This window comes from Neodiprion virginianus, chromosome 2, assembly GCF_021901495.1.
Source record: "Neodiprion virginianus isolate iyNeoVirg1 chromosome 2, iyNeoVirg1.1, whole genome shotgun sequence".
NCBI classification, from domain to species: Eukaryota; Metazoa; Arthropoda; class Insecta; order Hymenoptera; family Diprionidae; genus Neodiprion; species Neodiprion virginianus.
Window position 1 is genome coordinate 34,124,920 of NC_060878.1, and position 25,246 is coordinate 34,150,165.

At 41.1% G+C, this 25,246-nt stretch overlaps 1 protein-coding gene across 4 annotated transcripts; it reads right to left on the reverse strand.

Moving 5' to 3' along the window:
* Window positions 1-256: 256 nt before the first annotated feature.
* On the reverse strand, window positions 257-23,549 carry LOC124298386 (protein big brother-like). 4 transcript variants are annotated; one of them, XM_046750304.1, is made up of 5 exons: window positions 22,856-23,531; window positions 21,026-21,217; window positions 11,193-11,519; window positions 4,148-4,261; window positions 263-579 (listed from the first exon to the last, which is right to left on the reverse strand). In XM_046750304.1, the coding sequence occupies exons 1-5, from the start codon at window positions 23,051-23,053 to the stop codon at window positions 535-537; spliced, it is 876 nt and encodes a 291-aa protein (XP_046606260.1). In that variant the 5' UTR covers window positions 23,054-23,531; the 3' UTR covers window positions 263-534. The 4 variants fall into 4 exon arrangements, with proteins under 4 accessions (XP_046606263.1, XP_046606260.1, XP_046606261.1 ...); XM_046750307.1 differs by lacking the exon at window positions 11,193-11,519 and having other exon boundaries at window positions 257-579; window positions 22,856-23,549; XM_046750305.1 differs by lacking the exon at window positions 4,148-4,261 and having other exon boundaries at window positions 22,856-23,526.
* Window positions 23,550-25,246: the final 1,697 nt, after the last annotated feature.

Sequence of the window (25,246 nt, forward strand, 5' to 3'; positions counted from 1 at the left end):
AATCGTTACGCTCGTTGTGTCACATAGTTTATGTGAAAGTTCGTCACCGTAATTTTCAGTTTGTCTTTTCTCACTTCGAATCTGTTCCATGCAAAGTCGCAACTGGGAAGCTGAATTGACTGAATAAATAAACTTTTTTTTTCATTTACAAAAGTTTGAGTTGGGCGTTGAAGAGAGTAAATTGTAAAAAAAAAATAATACAATTCCAGAAAGTCTCTCAGGTTTGGGGCCGTTTATTAGTTATGACATTATTCTAAATTTAATATTGTTATAAATATTTTTATTATTGTTGTTAATAATATTCTCATTATTGTTACTTATACAACAGTTACGACACAAGGTCCCTATGACAAGATAATACACTTTCTTAAACATCTATCTACGGCTAGACGTAACATGTAAATATAACAATATACAGGTAAAAAATGCTTCGAAGATATCGCGCATTCGCATTTTCGCCGAATGCGTTTGCAATAGAATGACGTAAAAAAAATTGAAGGATGTTAAGAACCGATAAACCAAAGCCGAACCATCCTAGTTGTGGTGACCGTGACTCAAGTCATTCTTCAGCTTTCTCGCCTGTAAAAAAAAAGCAGAAAAAAAGTAAATTGGCATCTGATTTGAGCATAAAAGTCGCATACGTGGTAAGATATTATGTCAACCGTTTTTTTTGGCTAAGCGTAAAGAACGCCAAGCATTCTCTCATACATACATATCATAAAGAGGCAGGTGAAGAAGATCCAAGGATGACAAATGACCGTAGCCAAAATGGCATAAAGGACACAAAGTATTACGAACGCAAAAAAATGAGGAGGAAGAATAAGAAGAAGAACAAGAAAATATGCGCATCGGGTGTAAAAAATATGCATCTGGATATCTTTAATGAGGAAGTGATAATTCTTTAAGGTGTGAGAACTGGAATGAGATTCAATTCTGTATGTGCTGCCAGCAAACTATTGAAATTACCGGTGGAAAAAAAAATGTTTTCACATCCAATTCGCATTTTAAATTTAGAGCGTAGTTGTGTAATTGAACAACAAACAAAAATTAAAAGGATTTAAAAGAAAAAATAAAAAATTACCCTCACTGTGATATGCAGTTAATATTCACCGACTCGAGCTTTGTTTCAACTTGCTACTTGGGGTGAAAAAAATGTTCATGTACTTGAATATATGTATATGCACGTGTAGCTGTATATGGTCGCCAGCAACGCCCCCGTTAAATGCAAAACACTACTGCGTTCAATTTCGACTACAGCTCGCACTGCTATAAATCAAGATAAACATGCACATGTTCTCTTTCGTGTCGCTTTAAGCGAGAACTATTAACACTGTCAGACACGAAGCGCCTGTTAAGCTATCTCATAAACGTGGTGCCTCTAATACTTGGGACGTTATACCGTCCTCGGCCAAAAATCTATGAAGATCTTGTGAGAACCTGTGAAGATCCAGCTATCATCCGCAATATGTGTAAAAGAAAAAAACGACAAGAATTTATGCATAAGTGTGTCATTATTTTGATCGGATTCTGATTTTGTGTAGGTATGTATGGAAAAATAAAGTAAAGCGGAGACGATGAATAATTTTCACTTCCAAATCGTCACGCATTTTTTTTCTTCTCATCAACATGCGTAGGTATTCGACTATAATTTGTAATTTGGCCCAAGTGATGTGCTTAAAAACTAGTGTAATCTACTCCTGCGGTACCTACAGATATACACGACACAGATATGTACATGTATTACTTTATGCAGATCACCCCATACATGTACGTACACTATACTGGCCATATATCAAGGAGGGAGAGTAAAGGGTGCGCGACAGGACTGACAATGGGTTTGCATATGCCTAGATTTTGCATGCTCCATTAGACGCAGGTCAGGTGTTACAATGTTCGCTAATAAAATTACAATTTTCACTCTACAAAGAATTTGACTATCAAGAACGGCTTGCGCGTATCGAATAAAATCGTGATATATGACCCTGTTCTAACCAGCGCCAAATAATTTTTCCGCAACTTTTCCCGCCCGCGTGACGGCAATTATCGTGGTAAAAATACATCGAAACAACGACGTGTAAATTTTCCAAACAACTGCGAAAGAAACAGATTTCAGGTTGTAGATAAGGTCACAAATTGTAATGTTTTTCGACGTTTTCTGAAATCGCCTAACTCACGTTATGAGAAAAGAACTGCAGAATCATCGGAATAACTTTGCATTATTAGAGCTGGATTGAGAACAATTGTGAAAGTATTTTCATTATCTCGAAGTCGGCACACCACTTGCCCTCAGGTTTCCTATGCCAATGCACGAAAACCACGATATGCAAACTTGGATTCGGTAATAGAAAAACTCTTGGCAATAAAATAAAAGCTGGGAGGGCCTCAACTTTGATGCACATCTGCGTAGCGGCGCAGTATATACATACGTGCTAGCTATACTTCGGTCGGCCTCATATATATATATATATATATATATATATATATATGTTCCCATATCAGGCCGCACCGACCGAGCCTCGCGTCGTCCAGGGGTTGTTTTATTAATTCACTCCCCTGTCGAGCCCTAAGCCCGACGGGCCCTGTTTCATTTCAAAACTAATTGCAAGTCGAACCGTGTGCCGTGGCCCAGACTCTCGTCCTGCTTATGGAGTGGGTGGGTGGTCGACTATTTATTACCTAATTGGGTCGAATTCGTTTAAATAATTTCCTTGATTAATTGCAACGGGCAGGTGGGCCAAAACGGATCACAATAATTTATAACTTGCCGATGCTAAATTAAGGAGGGCTCGTTATGCTGTTACGGCAATCGGCGCTCGGAATAAAAATTTGGATACCAACTTCTTTCGAACGTTTTTCTTCCAGCTAACGACGACACGTAAGTTTCTCATTCTATCTCGATTAAAACGTAATTTATGGATGCATCTTCGATCGTAAGAGAAAATTGTCGTACGAATATATCGAATGAATCTTTCTTTTGTACCTTGCGAAGAACTTTCGAACAATCTTGTACAAACAATTTTATCATACAAACCGCATTTGTACCTGATGCCCTATTTATTCAAGTAGACTTCAACCGGCCCCCAAAACTATTACGCGTGTTTATACTCCATCTGTATAAACGTCACGAGTCGATATATAAATTTCAGCGTATGTAATATTCTCGCGGGATGCTGGCAGCGGAGGCTGCATTCAACCGAGGCGGTCATCTGTGAAACGAACTTAGCTTGTTGGCACACAATGTTGTGCGCCAGTGCAATACACGACCCTAGTGCTCAGACTTGCCGGCACGCACGTATATACATATATGTGCATGCTGTAGGTACATGGGTGCACTACAGATCCTACGTCTACAATGGGATACGTTGATTTGCTGTGCACTCAGACGTGCGAAAATATTGTGCGCGTGTAGCGACCCGCACATATGCAGACGTATCGCATATGTAAAACATTACGTCATGCTTCAATTGACTTCGCGAAACGAGCAATCGCTGTGTGACTTATCCAAACTTGACTGACGAGACGGAATATCGGACAAAAAGAGTTTACCGTGACTGCAGCTTACCGTAAGGACACGTCACTGCCTTTGCAAAATGACGGTATAATATTTTCAGAGTTACGTATAAACAGACAAGCATATTAATGTAGATACGTCAGAGATGCGGGAAAAAATTCCCAAAGAAAATAAAAGTACAACAACTTTATACACGAATGAAAAGTAAACAATTTTAATAATTTATTAATTACTTAAGTGGAGAAGGCTAATTATACTTATATCGATATTAAGTTTAAATAAATAAAGATCGATGAACTGCAAGGGGTCAACCGATTTCACTGAAATAGCACGGAATCCGTGCAGCTTCAATAAAGTGATGAAATCTCGTGAAATTCTGCAGGAGAAAATCATTGCAGAATTTACATACAACGCCGACGAAATCTTTGAAATTTTATCAAAGTATCCCTTCTTCATGCCTCTGTACCAATAGAAGAGTAAAAAGGAATTCTATAAAATTCATATCCGATGTTTCGAGGATTTCTAGGGAAATAGTAACGCTATCGCAGAGAAACCCTAGCGATGCGCTACCAGATTTCGCGATATTAAAAGCAACGGCACTTTACTTTAATGTTTGTAAAACTGGAAACTTCGTACTTGCAGATTTGGCTGAAGGCCTGGATGACGCTGCGAAGGACCCGTGTGACACCTAGCTGCGGCTGCTTGTTGCTGCTGCTGTTGCTGATGCTGGTGTTGCATTCCCATTCTCAGCTGCAACATCAATCAAAGCAGAATTCGTCAGTTGAACCCCGTAATGAAGGTTCCTGAACAGCGTAGTTTCAAAAATTTAGCTCACGGAGATTCAAGGGTTGAGCATTTAAAAAAAAGTAGGTACAATTTTCGAGAGCCTAATTTGTAAATAAACGACACGACTGCGGGGTAAACTGTTCGGTGCTCCTATTCACCTCCGTGTTTATTCAATTATTCATTCTTTTTCGATATCCGGCTACGTAGATCGAAAAATATCCCCGGTAATCCTCAACCTGCGACGTATCATTACCGGCTTACAGGGGAAGAGGCGCCGTGTGACAAGATTCTTTTCGGCTTGCAGGTTCCCATCCGTCCAGCCTGACCCCTCGCCTCTCCTCAGCACCTTTCCTCCCTTTCGGCGACCGAGGCAACAGACAGCGAAGGTACGTGGAAGCAAGCAAAGCCGGTAATCCTGCAATAGTAACTCCCTTTGACGGGAGAGTGTCTTCGACGGCGGATGCTGTAATACACGGTGTGTATAACAGAGTATCCGGGAAGAACATCAGCCCCTTTCTTTGCCGTACCTTATAGCGCAAGCGAAGATGCTTAACGATTGTTTTTTTTTTTTGCCCCTCTTCTTAGGTTCTTTCTTCCCTGCAGCGAGCAATGCGTCGGCATCTTTTTACGACGCGACTCGAGTGTGCCTGATGGGCTTTAGGTTTTTGACTTGTGTCGCAGATTTTTAGAGAACGGAGAAGATCGTTTTAATGCCTGCGATAGGGAGGCTTCGGGGCAAAGGTCCAATCGAGACGGAAAATCTCCGAGATTCCAATCGCGGCGCGGGCCGAAAGAATTTTGTTCTCGCTATCTGTTTACAGTCGCAGAATTCGTTTTAGGTGCATCGATTTTCCGTGGAACGAGTGAATTATTTTCGGTATACCCGGAAAGCGTGCTCGTGAGTGTTGGACGACGCAGTCGAGCTCAGGTATGCGAAAAAAATTTCGAATTTCGACATTCAACGGTTCCTCGGTCTCTTTATCTGTCGCATTTCGTGACGCGTATAACCAACCGAAGCTCGACAAGTGTTCAACGACACTCTATCTCCGAGCAACTTTATATAGCTGCTGCAGCGATAAACGTCTTGAAAGTCTTCGGCTGTAAGCAGATCGCGTGTAGGAATAAAAATCTCTCCTTAAAATGGTCAAAGAAACAGAAAAAGGGATACTTACCCACCCCTCTGTATCCGCCTGCAGTACGAATCCTTTTGAAAAGTATTTGCCGAAATATGTAAACAGGCCTCGACCTACCGGCCATCGTGAGCTTTGAAAATGTTTATTGTACGTATAATGTATACCGTACAATGTAAAGGAAACCCGTGAGTTCGGCATCATTTCGGTTATAACTTGGAGTCCCTACTTGAAAAATCGGTAGGTACCTACCATACCTACTCCGTTAAGCTACACTCCCCATTGTTCTTTTTTGTTCGCCTTCCTCTTTTTCCGGAATGCGCGTCCGCGACGGCGCGCAGGGGATGAAAAGTCATCAATTATTATTGAGAATAAATCGAAGGCAGATGTGACGAGTGCCTACAGGGCTCGGCGGGTGGCCAATTCAGACACACGCTCACCCTGCCAGGCGACAATACTGTTTCTACAAAGCGATACAACGCGAGGAGCCTTGGCGAGAGGACGCGGGGGTCCCCCTTCTATTAGAGACCCGGCGATGCCGGGAGGGCGCGAATATTTGAAAGGCAATTACGTATCAATAAGTTCAAGTGCCTCCTATGTGCCGCCCGTTCAGGGGTCGGGCAGACGTGTTAATTCGATTGTTTATTTACGGAAAGACTTACACAGGCGAGCCCTTGTGCCCGGAGAGCCTTTCCCTACCTCGTATGTCTGTTCGTGGCTTTTTCCAAAATTGTTTTTAGCAATTTAACATGAATGGTTAAATTGAAACCGTTGAGAATAAAGATTCACGTCTTAGACTCAGCACCGTATTTATTTTGTTCGAATGAAAATGAATGTGGCTTTTCGGTTTGGAGAATGATTTTTTTTCTTTTTTATACTCCTTAAGTAACGCTCACGATGCTCGGTGTAAAAGTGTGCCTAGTTATTTCTCTAACCGCGTTTGTGTATATGTATCATTGTTTTTTTCCGTTGGAAGTTTCGATAGTATATTATCTGACCATAGCGGAAGTTCAAAAGTGTCGGCGACGCGATAACGAGAACCACGTCTCGGCCAGCGTAATGTGAGAAAATACCAGCTTGACAAGGGTCATTTTTGAAGAAACTATACTACGTTTGTTATACTTCCTGATCCGTATCAAAAAGCTGTTAATCATACGTCGATAATTTTCTCCTCATGCAATAATTCTTATCCGCTAGTCTGTGAAATTTATAGTTCTCCAGTTCAGAATCCGTAGGAGGATATTATTCTGCCTCGACAAAAGGAAAAGGCGACTGAGAAGGAGAACGAGAAGGAAAAGGCGCGGCTGCCAAGCCGTCGCAGGAAGACTTCGGTCTCTTATAGGGCTTCTTATAAGAATTCCAAACTGCCTGAATATCAGATTACGACTTTTATCGACAAGAAAAACGCGGGGAAACGAGCCTTGGTCGACCTAGGAGTCTAGGTTGCTAGTAATATTCAACATCAATTCAAATGTCTACTTTTGTTTCTTAGTTCTTCAGGTCATTAATTTTCGAATTAAAAAATAGGTTCATGAATTGTCATGTTTTTAGGATCAGTGTACATTTGATGTATTATACCTGATTTCACCATGACTGCAACGCTCAATTGGATCATTTTTCTCGCACAGTTATACAGTTGCTATTTACAATAATTCGTGAGATCTCCTTTATTACAATTTACACGAACATTCATTTGTCTCTTAAATGTTGTTTTTTTTTTCTCAGTTCAAGATTCGGCAGTTTATCCGATTTGGAATCAGAGGCGTGGTAACCCGTGAGCGTTTGTGTAAAATGACCCCACGTTATCTTCCACGTTATCTTAAATAATCTCTCATCTTATCTGCTCATTACAATTTTCAAACCATTTCAACGGTCAAGTGATCGATTGTCAGACTTTGAAAGGAACTTTGATAAGCATGGAACGCCCTTTGATTATCGCATGGGTTTTTGATATTAGCTAATCCGAAGTTCACGTTCACCATGAGACTAAATATCATCGAAATGAATGATGAATGATGAAAATGCGAAGATCAGTTAAACATTAACGTCACAATGCGTTGAGGAAAAGCTGATTGATTAACTTTGCCGACCAATTTTTACTGTTGTTAAGGATAGACTCGCTGTTTAAATATTGATTTACCTCCAATACTCACTCGAGAAAAAAATCCTGTCAACTTTTTAAACCTGATGGTTACAACATGAATTGGCAACTTGTTGATTCGGCGAAGCTATGAGGAAACTAACGAGAACAATAATATAAATCTCATAGAAGTTTCGCTTAGTGTCGCGCAAATGGTACACTGAGCACCCCACAAATCAGCCTAACTATATAATATTTTATGTATTCATTCGATTGGTACTTATTTCGATAAATCTGGTCTATGCCCAAGAAAATATGATTTATCAAATTTTTCAATGTAATGTAAAACTTGTCTAATTTCGATTTTCAAGATTCCAACTTTTATAAGAATTATCAATGATCGTACGCGGTAAAAATAAATGAGACGTTCATGTAAAAATGATAGAGTATCATGTGGCCTCATTGCTCAAACACTGCGATGAGTCTTGATGCCAGAATTGTTATTCGTACGTTCGGAACACCAAATCCATCGGATCAATCGGATCATCCGTGTATTGATCGATTAAAATATTTCCATTTATACTTTTGCAGCACTGTTAAAAGATATCTACACGTGAGGCCTGAAACGTGGATATACAACACGATCTAACTGAGCTCCGCAAACAGAGATTTGCCCTACGGTCGGGTCTTAAGCCGACGTGAACGCGCATCAGTCTCAATTTAGGGGATTTGAATTCATCTCGTCGGATCGTTTAAAACAATAAGAGGGAATTTGTGAACCTCTACTTGTACGGGGAGTAATTTTATTGTCAACGTTCGTTCCAGGTGATTTAAAAAATTGGAACTTGTTGGGAAAATATTCCGAGTGCAATATTTCGGTTACAATAAGACAATTTTCAGTACAATAAGAATAATTTCCCAGACACAAGGCCAAGTCAGTGTAATAAAGAATACCGATCGTTTTTCCGATAAAAAAGTTCGTGTGGACATTGAATAATTCACGGCGAACAAAAAAAAAAAATTACAAATCGAAGAACAGAAATCTGCATGCGCTGGAGGTTTGCTGTCCTTCTCTCTGTTTGTTCATAATTACACGTATCACATTCGAAGCTCGTGTTTCTACAATAAAACCAATCCTTCTATTCCTTGAATAACACGTCACTACGGCTCATGAATTCAATGCCCCCGTTTTTGACGTTCGACTGCTGTTCTGTATGCGAATGCCGTCCCGTCTGGGATCTGATACGCATCCATACTGGAATTATTGCAGTTCATTTTCAACACGGAGTGATTATAATTCACCCATCTAAGACGTATATATTCCCGTATTAAACCGCAATTATGAATTATTCAATTTGAACAATTTTCAAATTTCCAACTCTCGCACCAATTTTTATTCCTTTTCCGGATTTTTCCACACATTTTTGCTTCTCATGTTTTTCTTATCACATTGCGAGTTGTGGTAAAATGTGTAACGGTATCTACAACAGTGGCGTATAGTACGTATATCGATATAAAATTTTTTATGAGCTGTTGGCAGAGTTTAGGCCATTGAGTATAACAAAAAAATTAAGAAAACGACACTAAAATTAATAATCTTGAACAGAAAAAGAAAAGAAAAAAGAAAAATGAAAAAATACTGAACAGAGCAAGTAATTATAAAGATTCAAACTAAACTGAAAGAATGAAAAAAAATTTAACGAGGAAATAAATTTTCAATATTTTCAGCAGCGTTTATAATATTAATAGATTCGTAATTGTAAAAGACTAAGGAAAGATTTGTTTGCTTTGTTTTTTCTTTTTGTCACAAATAAAATATGCAAATCAAAAGCTAAACGAAAGATACGATGGGTTTCGTAACATCGCGAGTTTAAAAAGCCATGCTAGCAATTATGCTCTCGAGATCCGCGAAATGTTTGTATGGTAAGCGTGCGCCGAAATTAGTATCATTAAGTTTTACGCGGAACTAGCAACGTAACACCGTACAGCTGTAAAGTACGGAATTAAATGAATAATAACTTTTACTTCTCGAAATTCATCATACGTTAAACATGCCGAATGAATTCGATTACGATGGAATGAAGGTCAAAGGTTGTTCCACGCGAATACGAGGTAATGTGTTATTATGGTAAATGTGTAAGGTTTATAAAAAAATTTCACACAAAGGTCGATAAATTAATACTGCGGGTCAATTATTAAACCAGAATCGACCGTCCATCTTTAATTAATATTCAAGAAGAATAATGTGAAAAACGTGTAAATAATTATTGGTAAAAATTATATTTAGTTAATAAACTCTTTACAAATATGTACATACAACAAAATTACTATATGTGTAACTGAGAGAGAAAAAAAAGTGGGAAAAGAGAAAAAAAAAAAAAAAATGAAAAGAAAACATACATGCCGAAGTATCAACGCGAACTCTTCTCAAGGAGCCGCACTGATCGTGAGTCTGCTGACTCACTCTTATAATCGAATGTCTAGAAATTCCTAGCATGACGCATGGATCCGGACGACGAGAATTCCGTTCGCGATTCGACTGTGTCACACCTAACGCGTAACATATTATGTCCACGAGTCACGATGCGTGACACTTTGTTAAACGGTTCCATGAATTTCATTACATTTATTATTACGCTTACGTTTTTATTTCGGTGAAATATGCGAATTTTGAATCGATCGCAATTCTTTCGAAGAATAACACGCGTCATGTCGTAATTATATGTGCGCATACGATGATGATGGTGACGATGGTAATAATAATAATGATAATAATAATAATAATAATAGTAATGCAAACATAGACTGCGGCACATGCACCTATAACAAATGAGTATATGGAAAACCTATAACCTCTATCTTTGTATAATATGGTCTTCGTTGTGTGATTCGGGCGATATTGTTCTGTCATTTATACATCACGGATATAATAATCATAATTCAGTTGCAGCTATTATAGGTGTAATTGTACAAAAAGCACGCATACTCAAGAATTATCATGTAGCTATTTTCACTTGCCCTGAATTTAAACTATCGTTTATTCTATATATTCACCTACGGTATAACAGATATATTGAAAAATATTGCAAGACAGGTAAAAGCAAAGACGTTTTGAAAGATTATCTTTATAATGTATATAATAAAAACTGTCAACTAATTTTTCTTTCTAATTAATCTTCGTCATACTTTCGGGAAAGGATACAGATTTTCGAATTGTCCTTAGAGTAAAAAGAATAATTCTCGCATATAATTCAATACTTCAAAACGACCCCGTGAATAATTTTTTCATCCTCAAAATTGTCGCCACATTACTTTTGTCAATATCAAAGAAAACAATAACTGTACATAAAAACTTTCCTTGTCGGTTAAAAAATGAACCTCCGGGCGTATGCGCGGTATTTTTGCGTATAGAAAATCACATAGCCCTGGTTATAAAAGACAGAAAAGTACAAGTGAAAACGGTGAGGCAAAGATATAGGGAGTGAGAAGGAAATAGAGAGTGGGGGGGAGGGAGGGAAGGAGAAAGAGGGAGAGATATATCGCGACGATTGATCGCGCAACGTTAACTCGCGTTAGGTACACAATATTAATCAGTCTGCACGGAGGGCTGCACGTCACAGGATATTGCGAGGGTTGAAAGTCTCGCGAAACAAGGTTTAATCTATGCGTAGGTCCGAAGCCTAACCTCCATCTCGGAGTCCTGGCGATGGGCGAGATGCGGCCCGACGCTGGGAGCGCCGGCACCGGGCACGTGGTGCCCATGGTGTCCATGGTGGTGATGGTGGTTCAAGTGGGAAGCCTGACTGATCGCGCCGCGGTAGATTCGCTTCTCGTCAAGCTCCCGCAGTCTCTGGTTGTAGCTGTCGATTTGCTCCCGAAGGATCCTGTCCTCCTCGGCTGCCAATTCCTCGTCCAGCTCCAGGCATCCCAATCCATCCAGACGCTCCAGGTCGATCCAGCCTCGCCATCTCACGCAGACACCGTTCATTATCAACCGAGATCGAATGTGAACCTACACAGAGAGATTGAAAAATACCGTTACCGAAGTGCAAGAGGTGTCTTTTAGTTTTGGCGTCGCAAAAAAGAAACAAACTATTTTCGGCAATTTTTTTATTTCTATAACATCAATTAAATCTCTGTGAAACGACTCACGATCAACCAATTTAAATCATGGAGTTCGGCTAAGACTTCCGACCGCGTGGCAATAATTATTTATTGCACAGCGAATGTCTGATTGTAAGTCTTTTTCAAAATTGTCAATTCCCGTGTTTTAATAAAATCTTTCCACGTTTAATCACAGCTGCGATTACACTCGGTGGAATTTTCTCTTCTACACGAAGAAAGTTCTCGAAAGATTTGAAAAAGTGTCCTTGCAGCAAGTATTATATACACATGTATACGTAGGTACGGTAATTAATCTTGAGGCTTGCGGTGCGAGTTGCGGTAATCAGAGTCGTGCCGAGCCCTGATATAAGTATACGAGTATAATATATACATATATAGAAGGTAGGCACCTATACATATAATAGTGTCGGTGATATTTCCCCTCCCCGCTAACCCGAGTAGGACTTGTTTGGAATTCAATTTCCTCGGATTGTACATCGCGGCGCGTTTAAACGCAGCCACTTTTCAAGCTCCATGATTGTCAGCTCTCAAGTTAACGTGCAATCTTGTTTTGCTTCGCTTATTCATGCAGCGAGATCATTATCGTCATTATACGGTAACGGAGATAGAGGAGGCACGGTACAACACAAAAGTATGGGTCAAACAATTTTCTTAATCGTTTTCCAAGAGAAAATAATATACGACCGTACACACTTGCCATTATAATACGTACATCGTACGGACGGTATATGTGTACAAGCTGAACCATAAACGAGTTCTGCAAATTGTCGAGGATACAGACTCGGAGAGATCGTCGGATTGAAACTCAGTAGAGAAGAGAAGTTTGAGCCTCGACAATGAGACCAGAGAATTCTATTCCGCTGCTGAACATAATTTCCAAATATTTTCAACTCTTTCGTCATTTTGCAAGCACGTGGCAAAGGGATTGCAGAAATTAGAAATTTTTGCACAATTATACGAGAACTTTTGCTTTTGTCGGTGCTTTCGTCTTCAACGCATTTACATCGCTTGGTCGATATTAAAAAAACGCACACACCTTGTGTTTAATTTTAATTTCCACCTCGCGGCGTCGTACGCTTAGATCGACGCGGAGCGTCGTTTGGATAAATAGAATTATTACAGAGCAAAGTCATCGCTGCGGGTGATTCCGGAGCCGTGGAGGATAAAGAAAGGCGTCCAGCATCCGGCGTGAGGCGGTGATAAAGGGTTGCGAAAAGGTGAACAGTTTAATTTTGATTCAATACCGCAGGTACAATGATCCCCCCTCCTTACGTCGAACAGATTTTCCCCCGTAACTCGGAGTAACCCCGGCGCGTACAATTACAGCCTAAAATCGAGTCCCGCTAAGGCGTTTCTTTGTCGATAGACGCCTGAGCGCCGCTGCTTTTCGAATCATTTCCAACGGTGGGAGCGGCGCAGCTGTATAACGGCGCCTTTTAAACCGTCCGCTAGCTGTAACAATTATTTATTTCCAACAACGCGTATAATGCAGCACACACCGGCAGCGTGTCCCGGATCTCCTCCTATCCTTAGCTCGCTTTTTCACGGACTTCGACTCTATGCTCGTCTCCTCCCCGCACGGCCAGTTCCCCAAATCGCTATTGTCACGGAGGCGTTTTTCGGAAGGCCACTTTCCGATTGACCACTCTTCGGCCAATTTTCAATGTCAACCTAGCCTTTGACCTCGCACCTCGCCTCTGATATACCCATTCGGACCGGAAACTGATGAATGCTTCCGGGGATATTAGTCAATTTAAGGGTGGATATGATCTCTGCGCAATATTAGCCGTATCATCGTCATCTGGGCCAAATGCGCGAGAATTTCAAAGAAGAAGGAAAACTAAACGATTTCAGGTCGGAACGATAATTAATAGATGAACGAGTGTCAGAGTCGTAATTTTATTCGGAATAAGTTTGTTTATAAAAATCGAATGTAGGTAAATTCGTTCGACTGAACACACCGAGAAATTGACAAATTTCCGAGAATTTAATAATCTTACGATATGAATGCTGCTCGTATTGTGCAACGCGATTATTCTTGTTTAATATACTTCAAGAATAATAACGAGAACAAAAACAGGTTCCATGATAATTTTAGGCATGTATACATCTTCCTACCTACGTGCCGGATTTTGTATAAAGATACTCTATATTTCTGAAAACTGTTGATCAAGATAAATTTTTGCAACATCTGAGAATCGAGCATGGTAGCTGTGCACGTAGGCAAAGGTCGACAACGCAAAAATTGGATTTAACGATCAAGTATGTGAGGTACGAAGAGTTTCGCGGAATGAAATTACGCAAACGAACGTATATACCTGTTTTAATACACGCGCGACATCGATATGTTCTAAAATAAAGACAAGCTGCGGGAAAACAATAAAATTTCAATTTTACGAATAATCCTGCGAAATTTTTAACGAAAGTCGTACTAACTTCGCGTTCGAAGAACTGTAGCTATCGGAAATCCCGTCACATATATGCAAGGCGACTGCAATGATCAAGCTGACGCGCAAGGCGACACAATAATATGATTTATCGTGTTATTGTCGTTATGTTACAAAAAAAAAAAAAAAAAACGATCTCTTGCATCAAGAATGGCGTATGAACAAAGCCGAACTAGGTGATAAACGACGCGTAACTTCATAATAAAAATGTTGCCAATTGATGCAATTCCTTTTCCCACTCAAATTCTTAGCCAATAATTATCAGAAAACTGATTGGTTTAATGTTACACGAAAAATAACGCCCGAGATCAAACGGAATACAACAAAGTTCGACCTATCCTTAGTAAAAGTCCGTCATTTTTCAGTCTCACAGAAGTAATTATTTTATTCATTAGCTGCTTGCACTGTCGGTACAGCTGTACTCGTTACTACAACGATCGTAAGACGATGCTGAATTAGGTGTCCCAATTTGTCATTTCCATTTTTTTCCTCATTTCCGTGCTTAGTTCTGTAAACCTTCTCACGATCTGCAGACATTTCAAAGAGACAAATAAAAAAACACCGAGAGGATTCCATAAATCATGGGCGTTACCCATTAGGCTGTAATAAATGAGAACGATTATTAAAACTGTAACAGCTATAACGAAGGTAGAGCCGTGAAACGTGCCTCACACAGGCATATTACGAAATGTAACGCGGTTATACATCCAGGGTATGTACACAACAGCCCTTAAACCGTTCAAAGCTAACCCTTTGGCTCCGGCTGATTTGCATCTAACAAAAAAAAAAAGTAAAAAGGAAAGGCCACGGTCCGTTTTTACGAAAGGGTTAGCCGTGTTGCTACCTTGCCTTCGTAGCTGCGGCAGCATTCGGCAGAAAAGGGGTGCGACGGGGCGTAATACAATATAATAACCGGTAGACTCGGGACTCGGCCGAGGCACACCGTAATACAAATGACACCTATTTCCCTGGCCTTTTGTTTTAGTGGGCGTATCTGACGTTTGTTTGCGCCTCGGTCCAGTCTGGACAATGCTGGGGTATTTGTCACATACCGAATACGACGTGTCGCGGGGCACGAGAGACGGCAGCGGACGATACCAGTCCTGGGGAAGGGACATACGGTCAAACGAGGGTTGATCCGGATTTTTACAAAATCATGATTTACGGCTCACCTGGATCACGCGGCCTGCGGGCAACGAGATCTCAGACTCTAATCGGCGCCGCTCCTTCAAATATTATATATATGTGCATGTATAAATATTATATAAATATATATATCTATATATGCCGAATCCGTCGCGAGATGGAATTGCGTCATATTCGAGCCAAATTGAGATTCGGATTCATATTTATAAAGCACCTTGACTCCTGATCAAGTTGACATTGTAGAGTTAGAAAAAACTGCAGGTACGTGTACACTGGGGTGTTTCAAAAAAAATAAATTATTTACAATTTTCCACCGTGGCAACCCCTGAAAGTTTGTTTAGGTTAAAAGACAGATTTTGTGAAAAGATGAGCGTTCTACGTTGTGTGAAGGATCTCGTTGAGTCGATATTTCACCTTTTCTCGCATTTTTTTGAATTTCTGAAGAAACACGTTGCAGCACTTCAATTATTATTTATTTCCCGACATTTGTATTCGATCCAAAGATCCATAACACAACGATATATCATCCGGGAATCTTATTCACCTAAATTGAAAGTTCATATTCAATTATAAATATTTCATGAGATTGCATTAATAATGAAAAGATCGTCAGATACACTTATCAAACACCAACTGGAGACTTGATATTAAAAGTGTGGATCTTGGCTGTGACGTGAATTGATATTATGATCATTGATGTTAGCAATAAAGAAAACTTATTCACGATACTTAATAAATTTTATAATATGTATAAAAATGAAAAATCAACTCAGGTATATCATGGTGGAAAATCGAAACTTATTTTTCTGCTGCAACGCCCTACTATACATACGTTTATCCGCATACACCGTAAATTCGAAATATATAGCATGTACTTTTTTCATCGCCTGCACCAGAGGTATTACATCTGGGTACATTTGCCGTTTCTCGGATTCGAGAGAATTTCGTAGATTCCGGCGAGATATTTTGGCTAGAAGTATTCCAAACAGAATCCCCGGGTCCCCATGGGATGTGACAGGTGTCCCGAGGGAGAGAAGGAGAGGGAAGCACACCCTCGAGCCTCGGCGACGTGTTTTCCCTGTTTTAAATCCTATTAATCGCACCAGCCGGCTTACCGGCGACACGCGTTCAACGTTTCGTGTCATAACACGGGATTAGCAAGACTAGTAGAGTACGACGTTAATATTAGTTTCCGGCTCTCTCACCCGCGAAATCATTTTATAGGTTTACAACTTTTCAACCACTTTAGTAGTACTTGGAAAAAGACTTGATTTTTCCAAATTTTACTCAATTTTAACACGACCATTGCTTACAGCTGACTTGTAAGAAGCACCGAACAACGGGAGCTCGATTAAACTTATTTCACCAACGTGACCCGAGTCCCCTCGATTTAAGGCGAAAATATAATTTTCGATCCAAACAGAAAAAAAGTAAAGACAAATCAACCCGCAGAGAATTGATCGAATCTAATGCGGATCGGATCGCTGTATCGATGTATTAGGTGTACCGAGCACTCACTCGTTCAATACTACGATTAATTATCGAAGCCGGTGAAACTAAACTCGTCACGAACGATGACCAGTAAAACCAGCCGCAGCAACGGAAGCTGACACCAAACAATTTACACCGAGCCACTGAGCGTGACAGATACAACGGCGACGCGATTCATTTCGTTCTGTGTTTTACGTTGAAGAAATTTATACCAGACGTGACGGTCAGAGGTACAACACTTTCTTATTCCGCCGAACGTTTCGAGGGTTATAAAACAATGAGGAATAATAATAATCACGAGCGAAAACTCGATCGCTACACTTGCGATTACTAATATTCTCAACTAACGCGGTCCTTCGTTTTCTACAAAATTTATAACACAGTCCTCTTGTCGAATTGTCGAGGTGACGCGTCGTAAGCATATTACCTTTCGAAAATGACTGCTTAATATGCCGGAGGAGCAGGCTATAATTTACAGCTTACTGTTAGAGAAGGGAGATAAATGTTAATCTAGCGGTGGACAGGCGACAGGTAAAAGGTGCGAGAGAATACGATTCTGCAAAATAGAGTTTAGGTACAAGGTGAAAGTTGGGCTCTGACAACTCTCGGCGACTCGATGGACCGTCGTAAAGATCGCCGTAGAAGAAATTGCCGAACGCTCGGCGCGCCCGAAACCTGCATTCCTATTGTGTTCGGCGTATTTCTCACCTGTCAGACAAATAAAGAAAGGAAAAACGGGCTCCGCTGACTTTTATGCTTCTCTGCCCACGACGTTAGATTCGTCCAAACGCTTGCGAACCTTTCGCAGCGGCTCACCTCGCGACTTTTACACGATTTCGCTTTACGAGACGGACATTAATTAACTGCGCCGTAATTAAACCGCGTGGTAATTAGAAAATCCCTTCAAAGGTGCAATATTCGCGGAGAGAATAAAAGAGCATATTTTACTCAAAACTGCACGAAAAGAGAGGCACGTCAGGTTTCTTGTTAAAATATACTTCCGGAATTTCAAAAACAGTCGAAACCACCGTGTGCAGAAAAAACCTGCTACATTTATAGTAAAAAATATACTTAACATGGGTATTTTTTTTTGCCAAAAACCCAATTCAAACGCAAATAGTTATAACGTCTGAACAAATATACGAGCTTGCGACTATAATACACCGTATTTAATCTGTACAGACGTATAGGTATAAGGTCTCCTAATGCCGAGATAGAGTTGTCAGGTTTATCTTAATGGTCTTTAACGGTCAGATAACTCAAGCGAAAGGGCTGCAGTAGCTGGCGCATGAAAGAAACGGAATGAAATACTAATAGAAAAAAAGAGAATAAAATGAAAGAAAAAGAACGGAAGGAAAAAGGGAGGAAAAGGTATAACGAGGCTGGTATGAGGAAGGCCCTTGCATGGTGCGGGAGCTGTTTATCAGGCGCATGGATCTCTCGTAATTATTACCTACTGCAGAGAGGTGAACAAAGCGCCGCACGTGTCCCGCTTTGTCAGATAAAACAAAACACGAGCGACGGGGAATAATTGATTACGAGCACTGTGCAGTTCTTGCTTTCGTGATGCTTTTGTACCTTCCCCCGTACGAGAGCATATCTGCAGGTTCTCTGTGATATCTCGGTGAATCGCGTATTGCGCAGCGCGTTAATGACTCTTCAATCTATACGTTCATTTCGGACAAGTCCAAGGTGGTTCGCATAATTGAAACGCACTTTAAATTATCGCGGCTGTTTCGGTATCTCAAGTACAGCGTTTCCGGTATGGTTCTTGTACGTCCGGTAATACCGTACTTTTCCAACTACTCAAAATCTTGAAGTTACGAAAATACGAGCCTCGTAGTTTTTATGTATAAGTTTGAAAAAAATCACATATCAACGAACGTAACGATCGCCTGTCGCCGTAAAGTACAATTTATATACTTTAGTTTTCGTATAGCTTTTGTTTAAAGTTTTATGCATAAGCTGCGTAATGCCTGATTCAATCAATTTTTCCTGAAAGATTTGTAGGAAAAACTTAGGAACATAACTTCGTAATAAGCCAGATGTTTCATCAGCATTACAGTGTTTAAATCGTTTCCAATTAAATTGTCCAAGCTTGATCGCGTTTCGTTTTTCTGTCGGAATCGTGAATCAAACCCGAGTTACGTGTTCCATGAATCCTTTTAAAGAATTGCGTCGCTTCGAGGTAAGCTAGATGCTCGGGTGAGGGGTCAGGAACAAGAATTATTTTGAAAAAGGCGTGTAACGCGGCTTCTTGAACCCTGAAAAGAGCATTTAAGCCTCCGCCGACCGACGGAGTCACGGAACAGAGTTTCGAAAAGCCTCTTCGGTACCCAAAGTCTAGAGGTATCGTTTCCCCAACTGCGTTCTCTCAATTTCCTAGCCACGTTTCGCCCGGCATATCCGTTTCAGGATCTGCACGAGTCCCGCGCGAGCCAAGGGGCAAGAGCCAATTGAACCGAGGGCCGAAAGAACTCTCGAAAGATTTACGAGCCGCCCCTGTGTTAGCCCTGCAGAGAAAAGCATCTGGCGTTAGGCTAAATAGGTGAAACGACTTCGAGCAGACCCTTCGAGACGCTAATTGTCTGTCTAGTGTCCGCCTGCTGGGATCAGCCTGCCGCTGAATCCTGTCATACAGTTTCGAGCCTCTTCCATTTTTTACTACAAATTGATCCCGTACTTTGGCATTTTAATCTAACAGATGCGGATATACCGTGCGGGACAATTCGAGGAGGGAAAAAATCAGCGCGGAAAATGACGTCGCGCTGCGTCGTTATTGATCGCGATGGCGTCCCGACGTCGGGCGTCGGCGTCGTTCGTCCTCTCATTGTCATCTTCCGCGGCGCGCAGGCGCTTGTGAAAATGTTTCAAGACCTATAGGTGTATGTTTACCGAGACGTCGCACCGCGAAATGGCGGCTGTACGAGTACTGACTGGTATTACTGGTTTCAATTAAAATCACTAAAGATAAATTACGCATTCAAAATGGCCGCGGGAGGTTATTTTTCTCCTGCATCATGGAACGAGACAAATGGGAATTGTACGCACGGAATCGTTAAAAATAGAATAGAAAATAGAAAAGAAACAAACGTTGGAAAACGTGATCCAGAAAATCATTCACCGCGCAAAATTTCACGATTAAAACACATCCGCAAATGATTTCGATGCACCGAATAATAATTGCCGTAAAATAAAGTGGAACCGGTTTGAAGGTCGTTTTCATCGTAGGTGCACCTAAGGACCAATTTGCCGGACATCGGACAATGACCAAGGTATACGACGTAAGGGAGCGTGTGTATGAACCGATTCGTAACGTCGTTAAACACTGTACACAAGTGCAGTCTTTACATTCGTCGACACCCACGCAAAGCGGACCCTAATTCCTGAAAATACTCGAATACACGGGGCCCTAATTCTTAATGGTAATGGTACCTACAATTCCCTTCGCTTCCGCTTCAAATTTTCTCCGACAAATAAACAGATAGTCCGCAATCTGCGGGGCTACGAATTTCCGCGTGTTTTGAAAGATAAAATAACGACCGTTTCGAAAACTCCGACTATGCAGGTACTTCGTTGGACCATCGCAACGGTGACCGTGTACCTACCTAATTTATGTCTGCAAACGTTTTAGAAACTGGCAGGAACTGATTTCAAACAACCGAAAAAGTAATCGGAAAAGTTTTACGCTTGCAGGTACGATCGTATAAGGCAGGTAGAGTGCAACTTCCTTTAACGGACGACTGCCAACAACGGATTCCTTTTTACAACGGGAAGTATAAAAAATCGAATAGCGGACACTTCTCAGTAACGGACAATATTTTTAGTCCCTAAAATGTCCGCTACTGGGAAGTTTCGCTGTACTGTAATAAACCGCGTCGGATCAAGTGGGAATTTAGTCAGGGGAAAAAATGGGCGACGGGGAATGTTTTTACCTGAAATATCAAGAGTGTGACTAACCAAATAGCCAGGTATTCGGCACATTACGCACAGCGAGTTGATTCAGACTTCGTTTTAATCCGACGAGCTCGCAATCGAGCCACGGATGGCTTTTGGCATGACAATATTCAAGGGGGTTTCCCATATATCCTTTAATTTCGTTACGTATATACAGCTACCGCTTGTAATTTTACGGGACAAGTGGCTGCTTCTATCTACGAACGTACAAGGAAACGAATCAGTTTCGACCACAGAACTACATGCTCGTAACAAAGAAGGTAATCGATTTTACTACCATATTATGACCGCCCTGGTTGAGACTGAAAATTATCGTAAATCGAAGTATCGCTAGATTTCTGTTCCCTCTCACCTTTCCGTGCTCTTTATCAAAGTCGCATTCGCGTGGCTCGCCGCAAAATCCGGATGCCGCCGAGGCGAAAACCAGCTGAAGATTCGTTCCTGTCGCCGCGAATGCAATCTCTGTGTGTCCCTCGCGACATCCAGTTTGGAAACGGACCTGCTGCTCCTCCTTTGGCCTGTCATGATACGAAGTGTACCTGACCTGGAATAAAAAAACAAAAATTAAAATAAAAAATAATAATAATTTCGAAATTGTTTATTATACGTGAACTTTCAGTTAATCTAACAGGTGATCCGTGGTGCTCAACTATACTCCAAGCTTTCGACACAGTCCACATTGATTGTGCAATGTTTCTTATTCTCGGAAAATTTCAGGTCTCAGAATACCTCGGAGAGAAAGTTGGCAGCTTCCTTATAGACCAGCCAGCAATCCTCAACTCTTGTTGTGCCTGATCGTGAGTAACCCAACAGTGGGTATAGAATTGGGGAAAAGTATCGAGTGCTCTTTTTGTTATCTGACTTGTTCAGTGTTGCAACTAAAGTATACGAATTTGTATTTAGAATTACGGAGTATTCGCATCTTCGATATCCAAAATCAATGATGCACGTACATAAGATAATCCTTTGGAATCGTGATAAAAAAGAGATCGTTTTATTTCATCTTCTTTTTGTCACATCAACGAAGCGGCTCGTGTAATCGAGTACACATTATCAGTGAAAGTCCTATCAGTGTGTTATTTGACCGGATTACAATGCCTCGTAAATACGATTATACTTTTTCGGGGTTATTTTGATGAAAATCCAAGTAAGAAATCGCAAGTGGAAAATGTGATTCGATCCGGCGTGATCTCATTAGACTCTGTTAGACTATTTAGCCATTTACTTAACCATGAACAAATTGGTAGAACCTGTATTTTCGAGTACTGCGGCACAATTTAATTATATTGTATAATTCTGTATTTTTGAGAGGTTAAAAAATATACATCCTAATTAACAAGTACGCTTGTAAATGTAAACCAACGAACTCCACAGCTTATGCTTTAGTCCTTATCATTGCGGTTGTTGTTTTCTACGACTTGAAACGAAGTTCTTCTCGTACAACTGGATGACGTCCGCGATTAAAATATAAATATGTGCACACCATTTCCGGCGTACAACATACAACGTAGCACGTGAACTACATACGTGAAGCAAATCAAGCTTAACTCAAGACCAAAGCCTGATTTTGAAGTATTGTAATTCAAATGTCTAAAAAAAAAATTAACTTTAATCGAGATGTGCAAATCTACGACGCAAAAAGTGAAAGTAAGACAAAACGACCTTATACGGAGACGTGTAATTCAATGACGCGTATGGTCTTCCAAAATACCCACGAAAGCCTACGTTGACTGATCGTGGAACAAGGTCGGTCCGTATAACGACTCGAAATATTTCTAATATTCCGCGAACCAAAAATGATCCACAATTGTACGACATTGAGCGAGGCTGATTCATCGATCGCACGGAAAATCCGCGTTTTTTAGCCGCTGTCCGCAAGTCTCACTCAAAAATTGCGTATAATCTGTAATGAGACATGCGGTTTCGATTAGGAGTGTATAAACGTAGCGGCGTGAATCTAACTTCCGGAATAAAGAAATTCCGCGGGACTCGGTCACCTTCCTGGGAGAGTTTCGGAGACACAAACGCCGGCCGTTTACCTGTTAGCTGATCGCCAGCGGACAAAGATCGGCGCAAAACGCGGCGTGTGGTCCTTGCAACACTGGATCGCAGATCTATACACGTCGACTCTCGATATCGCCGACACGAGAAACGTTCCTTTATTTTTTCCTCAACGACTTACCTCGCTCTCTCTGCTCAGCCTCCTGAAGAGCTCGTCGGTCTCGAACTTGGCCTTCTGGTCCGGAACGACGCGGGGCATTTTGAAGACGAACCTGGGCCTTGGCTGTTCGTAGAGGCCCATTCCGTCGAAGGGCAAGACCCCGACCCCCAGTCCGCCGACGGCTCCAGCCTCGCTGCCCGCCAGCGACATTTGCATCATCTTAATCAGGGGTGCTGGTCCAATCCTCGGTGGATCTGCGCGTTCCGATCGCACGGTGCACCAATCGCGGTGAACGACGCAAGCCTAGCTCGAGTGTTTTTTGATTTTTTCTATCTTCGCAGATAATTTTATCCTCCTCCGCGCCCCGGGCGATCAACGAGTATAATTATTTGTCTATTCTGTCTTTTTTTTTTATTGTTTTGTCTCGTTTTCACCAACACACGTGCGCGGGTCTATCGCTCCGCTGGCATTAATTAATTATCTTTCGCTCGCTCGTTTGTTTATTATTTTCCTCGCGACGAAGCTGAGGATGTTCTCTCACTGCGCGGCGACGTCGGCGACACGTTAACTCTACCCTCTTCGGCGTCCCAGTGGAGACTGACTGACGTTCCCGAATCTCGAATATCGGATCATGCTCGTTTCGCCCCGCCTCTGAGCCGCCCCTAAATACCCCCACTCGGAAACGAGCCGTGTTCATTTGCCGGCGGTCGAACCTTCCTGGATGAATCTCGTCGCTCGATTCGTCAGCCTCTTCTAACGATAAGTGCGGTGCAGCACGAGCTGCTGAGGGGAATTATTCTTTTCGCAATCAATGATTATACACGAGCTATGTAGGTACCTATGTGTGTACCTACTGCGAACGGTGTGTAAGATGTAAATATGCACCCAGGCTAATCGTCAGACCGGAGCTAATAGTAAAACAGAAACTTTCGGCGAGAGCGTGGATGTATGATAAACACTTATACTTGTATTTCACTGGTACCGAATCGAGTGGGAAAAATATCGAGATATTCGAGTTTTGTGCAACGACAAGTTATCATCAACGAAACTGTTCCGTAGTATAATCTTTATACAGCTTATAGGTACCTAAGATATAATAATTCTTTCTACGTATTATCCTTTGTAGAAAAGCTCGATACGTTTTGACTCGCTACGCTGATTCATATTCAGCGATCTGTCGTAGCTTTTTTATTATCACAGAGCGTATAAGAAGATAATCTCGACCTTGCACAAATCTAATATTTTCAAAATGAAGGAGGAAAATCTGGGTGTGTCGACTGAGGTGCTGGACCACTCTGTACGACACACAGGCATATACGACGTAGGGATTATAGGAGGGGCGAAATCGCGAGGGTTGAAACGCCGATCCGGGGGGTTCGTGATCGCAGCTCTCAAGTCTGCCTGTACTCTCGTATGCGCTTAGGTAGGTGTGTACGTGTAAGCCTACTACACCGAGTCCCGAGGGCACGAATCTCTGACTACGTTCCTCGTTCCTGGAGCAGGAAACGCGACACTTGATCCGTTTCGGAGGATCATGCTTTAAAACTCGATGCGATTACGATCAACGGATCTCCCTTCGTGCTGCAACGGGTACGAATTTAGATACAAAATGTAACGTACAATGGTTATACGTATTATACCGTTACATGGTCGCCATTTTTATAAATTTCAGACATGATCGCTGGATTTAAGGACATACGCGGTATATGTACCTGAGCGAGGTGAAGTCTAAGGAAAATTACGACCAAGCGATGCAAATTGAATTATTTTATTCACTAAGCCTCCCCAATTTACAAATAAACCTGCAGAACTGCATTTATTTACTTGCGAAATTCTGGATTTCTATTTATTTTACGGTCTATATAATTAGTTGGCAAGAAAATCGATCGATCGATTTCACCATACATAGACACAGCTTACACTAGGAGGTATATATTCTCTGTAGAATTATAGAACTGCTTCCAATAATTCCATCCGTTGCATACTATGCGCAGAAAGCTCTGAATCTTTCACGTAGGTAGATCGCAACTCACTTTTTTCAAAGTAATAGTCAATAAGTAGAGCATATAATTGATGTGATCACAATTACGGTTCAATGCGAATTAAAAACCAATTAATAAATATATACATACACGTATATAGCCATGTATAAATAAACACCGAGAAAATTTTTTGTTTACCGTAGACAAACGTAGGTATATATGGAAATTTTAGTTCAGCCGAATAACGATAGATAGAAATTTTCCAACAGTTGGCAAATCATATTTGTCTCAACTAAAATTTCATGATAATAATAATAACGAAACATTTATTCCGCCAAATCGAAGTATACGTTTGTAAACAGTAAATAAACTCTTTTCTCAGCGAATATGGAAAAATAAAATGCGCAGAATGTACAGAGTGACCGCATGC